At 34.8% G+C, this 6,463-nt stretch overlaps 1 protein-coding gene across 1 annotated transcript; it reads left to right on the top strand.

Moving 5' to 3' along the window:
- The first annotated feature begins 576 nt into the window (after positions 1-576).
- LOC107809526 (uncharacterized) lies at positions 577-2,077 on the top strand. Its single transcript, XM_016634177.2, has 3 exons — positions 577-724; positions 807-1,059; positions 1,583-2,077. The coding sequence occupies exons 1-3, from the start codon at positions 667-669 to the stop codon at positions 1,614-1,616; spliced, it is 345 nt and encodes a 114-aa protein (XP_016489663.1). The 5' UTR covers positions 577-666; the 3' UTR covers positions 1,617-2,077.
- Positions 2,078-6,463: the final 4,386 nt, after the last annotated feature.

The following is a 6,463-nucleotide window of genomic DNA, read 5'->3' as shown; positions in this document are numbered from 1 at the left end:
GTTAATTCCGTAACTGATGAGTCAATTCCGTACATGTTGAGTCAATCTCGTACCTGTTGAGTCATTCTTGTGCCTGTTGAATCAATCTCGTAATTGATTGTCTTGTTCTGACCGTTATAATTATTTATTGCATTTATTGTACATTACATAATTGATTTGTAACTGATGGCGTAATGATGGTAAATCCCATGTAATTGATTCTTTCCTCATTTATAATTATGAGCTATTCTCCCATAACTGATCCGGAGCTATTCTATGATGGTCAGTTTCGAGACTAACAGGCACGGTACGAGTATGCTCGGTCCCGAGGGTGTTTCACATGTCACCTTTGCATGTCATTCTTTACTTTTCTCATAACTTTGCTGACATGTGTCGCCATTTAATAGACCCACGTGGCGAGTCTATTTTTTACTAATACAGGGCTAATAAGAGGATTTAAGTTTATTGCTGATATACACACAGTAGAAAGGTTAAGCGGCCCACAATCTAAAAATGGGAGCTGCCAAAATTTCTGACTATGTCAGAAGACTTTGCAGTACGCTCTGCCAATGTGTTCCTCTTCTGTCATTGTTTTATCTGAATCAGCACAAAAGCCACAATATGAGAAGAGAATATTAAAATCAACAAAAAGTTAGAGAAGATAAAATATCAAAATATTGGTCTGCCATGGACCTCAAAATCCCACCTCCCAATAATATTGCTAGCAAAAAAGACTACTATGATGGTATCTTTTCTTTCAAAAGATTTCTTTTAAATTTTACTATCTCTATTATCTCATTCTTCTTTTTGTTATTAATTATGTGCAGTGTCAAATGGAGAAGAAGGGAAATGTTCCACTGAACTTGGGTTGAATCTTGAGCTTAGCCAACATGGTGACAATCATGAAAATAGTAGCTATTCAAAGTTTAATACTAGTGGATATGGATTTACATTCCTACAAAGACAAGAACTAGAGCAACAATTTTTCATCTACAAGTACATTGAAGCTGGGATACCTGTTCCCTCTCATCTCATTATTCCTATATTCAAGTCTATTACTTGCTCTGTAAAAGGTCTTCGGTATGGTATCTATCCACATCACCCCAATTGCTCTTAGTATAGAATTTTTTCCTTTGTTTTTTTTTTTTTTGTGTGTGGATGGAATTGGATTCAAAGTTATACCCAAAAAATATTTCTACTTTGGTTTAGTAAACATGCAGAGTGATGTGTTAATGTTGTTATAAGGTTAGTTCCTTCTTCGAGTTGAATGTCAAGATTTACTCTTTGAGAGTCAATCAATTTTGTCTTTCATTGACAATCTCGTGGAACTATGAGTGTCTATCTTGCTATTCCGCATATAATTATCCTTTAAAAGCAAAAATTAAGCCTCGTTGCTCATGTGCATACAACTTAACCAAAAGTCACGTCTAATGATTTGCGGTGGGCTATGTTTTACTCCCACCTGCCTAAATGTTAGTCGATTTGACTTATTATTATTTAAATTAGTAGAGTGTTAATTAAGTGAGCGTTTAAGAGAGATATATACGGTAATTTAGACAAATAATATGGACCAAATGTAATAGAATTTGTTGTGTTTTTGCAGTGATGGGGTATGGTCACTTTGGTTGGGAACTTAAAAGTAACATGGAAGCAGAACCAAGAAGGTGTAGGAGAAGTGATGGCAAGAAATGGAGGTGTAGCAGAAATGTGGTTCAAAACCAGAAGTATTGTGAGAAACACATGCATAGAGGACGCCAGCGTCCAAGAAAGCACGTGGAACTTACTTCTTCCAATCTCCAATTGTCTACTTCTACAATTAAAAGCAGCAGCACATTGGAAGCAGCAGCAGAAGCTCATGAAAATTCAAAACCAGACACAACCACTTTCTCCATTGCACTACCAATAAACTAGTAATAGTGGTTCAAGAGAAGAGATGTCTAATTCTTTAAGGGATTTGGGGTTCACTTTGGCCTCCAATCCAAACGATTTCTCTTTTTTCTTTTATGGTATATCTAGTTACAATTTAATTTAGGGATCAATTGATTTCGAAATATAATGTAACAAGATCCACAATGATGCTACATAGTTTTTTTTTAAATGACGACGGTGTTCGAACCGGCAGAAAAAAGAGAAATTCGGTGTAATAACAACAACAAACCAATGTCTTTTTTATTGAAACAACATCTCTATCTTTTCAAGGTAGGGGTAAAACTGCGTTCGCTCTATCCTCCTCAGACCCCATTTTGTGAGATTAGACTAAGTTTGTTGTTATTCTTCGTGGTGGTGGTGGTGGTGGAAGTAGCGCACGCGCACTTCAACTATTTCACCTGATAGCTCTCCCTACTAACTACCAAGGTTTAGATAATTGAGAAAAAAATTATTCTTCAAAATTTATACATTGAGTCACACCCTCGAGGACGACAATGATTCTACTTGTTATTCAAGGCACTACCAATAATTAGGCGTTCCTTTGTAGTTTAGCAAATGGAAGAGGCCAATTATAATTATCTTCTTGATTGTGTCTTTTGTGCTGTCAACCGACAATCTTGATTGTCAATTACTATCTCCAACGGCCAACCCCTTTTGTATGACTTATCTTGACTTTCAGTTTAAGAAAAAAATAAAATTTGACTAAGTTATTTATGTTATATGAAAAATTAAATTATGGTGGATGTCTATTTTTACTCCATGATCTTCTCAAATACTTAATGACATATTTTTCTTTACTTTTCATATCTATATAAAGGCCTTGTAATAGATAAGAAAATACACACAATTGAAGAAGAAAATTTCTTTCTTCTCTCTATCTCCGTTTCTTGTTCATGTTTTACTAAATTGCTTTTATTTCATAACAACATGTCTTGTTCATGTTTTACTAAGTTGCTTTTATTTTATAACACGTTATCAGCATGATACCTTAATCAATTGAATTACTTACATCTACAAAATTGTCCTACATCATAAAAGGCATGTTCCTGTCGTGCCTAATATTCATCTTGAAGCCTTTACTGCCGGATCAAATTCTCTATCTTCACAAATCATTCCGACTACTGGCCCATTGGTGTGAGTAGGCAGAGGATTGTTCATCATATTAGTGTTCTCTTCATCCCTAAGCATTATTGTGTGGACCTCGATGAGAGTGAACTTACAGAGCGAGCTGTAAAGGTACAAAAAAATAGATCAATCAAGAGATAGTGGTTCTAAGCAAGGACGGACGACTGAGGATTGGCCGGAGAGAGTCATCTCAAATGCTGATACCATTTTATAAATAAGCTAATAAAAAAAAGATAAGTATATGCTAGTGAAAGTGAAAGAAGAGTAAGCAGGGTACGACGAAACCCTAGGCTTAAGGGGCAGTACGTAAACAAGTACAGATCACATGGTTTTGTATTGATCCGCTTTCGAGATGTCGAGTGACGATTGGCCGAGGGGCCCTTTTTTATTTTATAAGGGAAGAGATTGTAGCTGGGTACAAATAGGCCGGGACGAGTAGGCAGGGTACGACGAAGCCCTGCGGGGTGACACATGGTTGTACTGGTCAGCTTTGGGCTGGAGATTGACGATTGACTGAGCGTGCTTTGGCAGCTCGTGGTGGAGTACTCTCTGACGGATTCGCTCTATTATTGCCTCCTATTCTTGAGGGAGTGATCGGGATTAAGTCGCGTGGTAAAAAAACACTATTCGCTCTTTGGGGTGGGCCTTTCGTACTCAAATCCGAACGGGGAAAGGACAATTATTCAGCGCACTAAAATCTAGTGAATGGAGTTCCATATTCATATCGATGAGGTCTTTCACTACTTTTTTAAGAGTCCAACAACCTTTTGTATAATGTCCTACTGCTCCAAAGCGGTATTCACATCTAGCATCAGCTCGGTATAAAAGGGACTCGGGGTTCGGGGCCACTGGTTGTAGCAGCCCTAGCATGGTTAGCTTTTGGAACAAGTTAGAGTATGATTCACCAATAAGGGTGAACTAATTCCTTCTGATGGGCTCTCTTGTGCGAGGATTGTATTGGGGAACATTTGGTTGGGGATTATACAGAGCTTGGTAGGGATGGGCATTTTTGGGACGTGGAGCTCGTTTTATGTATAATGTTGTGTCTGTGTGTAAAAAATATAAAAAAGATTAAAGTTTTTTTTTTTTTTTTTTGTATTTTCTAGAAATGAGACAATAGTAGGCTTGCTCTAGTGGTGAGCACCCTCCATTTCCAACCAAGAGGTTGTGAGTTCGAGTCACCCCAAGAGCAAGGTGGGGAGTTCTTGGAGGGAGGGAGCCGGGGGTCTTCAGAAACAGCCTCTCTACCCTAGGGTAGGGGTAAGGTCTGCGTACACACTACCATCCCCAGACCCCACTAGTGAGATTATTTTCTTTCTCATTTAGCAATTTCAAAGAATGGTATCAAACATAACTGAAGTAACAATAAGGTTGAGGAGACCAGTACACTATGATAAGGCATATAATACTAATGCTAAGATACGTTTTCTAATCCTTTTTAATTAATTTATTTTCTTATTCATTTTTCTCATAGGTTCTTTATTTGTTATGAAAGTTTTTAATGCTAAGTATTTTCTTCTTACAAATCCATTCATATTCTTAAGTGTTTTACTTTATAAAGAAAAATACTTAAATGTAAACTAATTACTACTCTATGTTTTACTTATTTTATTTTGTTGTATTATCAATATTCATTTTAATAAACGAGTTTCTAATATTTGTTGTAAGTTTGGTCTGATCTCTTTCATTTCGTATCCTGTTTATATAGATCTTATTATAAGAATAAGAAGTATATAATGATGTAGCCGGCTGCAAGAGTTACGTACTAAACCAAAGACCAAAAGAAGTACAAGAAATTGGGGAGCTACTACAACTTTTGCAAAGTTATTTGAGGAAATTTGCTTAGTTAAAAAAAAAAAAGCAAGAACCTTATGTAAAGTTTCCCTTAACTGAACGTTTTCCTATAAAATATATGTTTGACCATCATGCGCCATTCTGACTTTTGAAAAGGTAATGTGAGGTAAGTTTCTCTCGGGTAATCTTAATAGCACAACTAGCATACATTATTGATAAATAAATATACGATCCAAATAGAAAAATATTTTAAATTAGCATTGTCCGATCAAAACTTTTAATTCTCGTATATTGAAAAATTGAGTGAGTTTGTATCTCTGTAACCCAATTTTTCATTATTTGTACATGATATTCTTAGTACACTCCATTAAATAAAAAAAATGGTTTAGTTTCTTGTGACTTAAAACACATAATTGCTCCTATTTTATAACTGATGTGGGAGGCAACAAGATGGTAGAGTCATTCCAGTATTGGCTTTTTCATTAATGTTAAAAGTATTGTCAATGATTTTTTCAATTAAAGGTTCTGCTATATCTCTTTGTTTTTCTAGAGAGCATAATACTTAGTTTCCATAAAAGTGCAGGGTAACTAGTAGCACTATATTATTCTATTTGATACATTATTTTTCTTTAATATTCTAGTCATATTCATTTCATCTTGAAGTAAGCTTATTGCAGCAAAGACCACATGTGAATTTTCAATATTATTTTATATTTTCGTATATCTGTTTGACACTAATTACTTAGCTGATTTGAGTAAACGAAAGTCTATTGTTGAGAATTATATCCAAATGACATTATGAATAGTTTAACTCAAGAGGTAAACATTGCCTTCACAATAATAATAATAATAATAGTTCTTCAAAATGTGAAGGCAATGTTTACCATCAAATTGATATGCAAAATAATAAAGCACGCCGCCGATTATGACACATTCATTGAAGAGATGAAGGCAATGTTTACCATCAAATTGGTATGCAAAATAATAAAGCACGCCGCCGATTATGATACATTCATTGAAGAGAATGTGACTTGTGATAAGTATTGGGAATGCAGACCCATTCCTAAAGGTGAATGTTGTAATATATAATAAAAGTAATGAATAAAGACATGAAATGCATGATTGAATGAATGCCACACAACTCACCTCTGAGGGAGGTTTGAGTGAAGTAAAGAGAATAAATATGATTGTGTGGTTACATAAATATGTCATTGGTCGCGTACATGTGATACGCCAAAAAATATTTTGTTGTGCCTTATAGAAGGTTATTAAAGGCAAAATTAAAGCAAAAAAATGACTTTGCTTATGATGATTTTAACAATGACAATTTATTATGATAGAATTTTCTCCATGAAGGAGATATTTACTATATGAATGGTGTGATAAAAGATATTGTAGGACAAAAGTTGTTAAGAGCTCCGGAAAATTTAATTTGTTATTACCCAGATGAATAAAAGTATTCACGACGTTGATATTGTAAAGTCTCAAAATAAACTTTTTGAGTTTCAAATGTATAAGTCAAAGTGGTTGGCATATTGAGACTATAAATGAAAGGAATATTGAATATTTTCATATTTCTATAATCATAACGGATAAATATGAAAGATTACCCGATTTTCTTTCTATTTGTACTACA

Source organism: Nicotiana tabacum, chromosome 23, assembly GCF_000715075.1.
Source record: "Nicotiana tabacum cultivar K326 chromosome 23, ASM71507v2, whole genome shotgun sequence".
Lineage (NCBI taxonomy): Eukaryota > Viridiplantae > Streptophyta > Magnoliopsida > Solanales > Solanaceae > Nicotiana > Nicotiana tabacum.
Note: the sequence above shows the minus strand (reverse complement) of the source record. Positions and strands in the feature narration are given on the sequence as shown.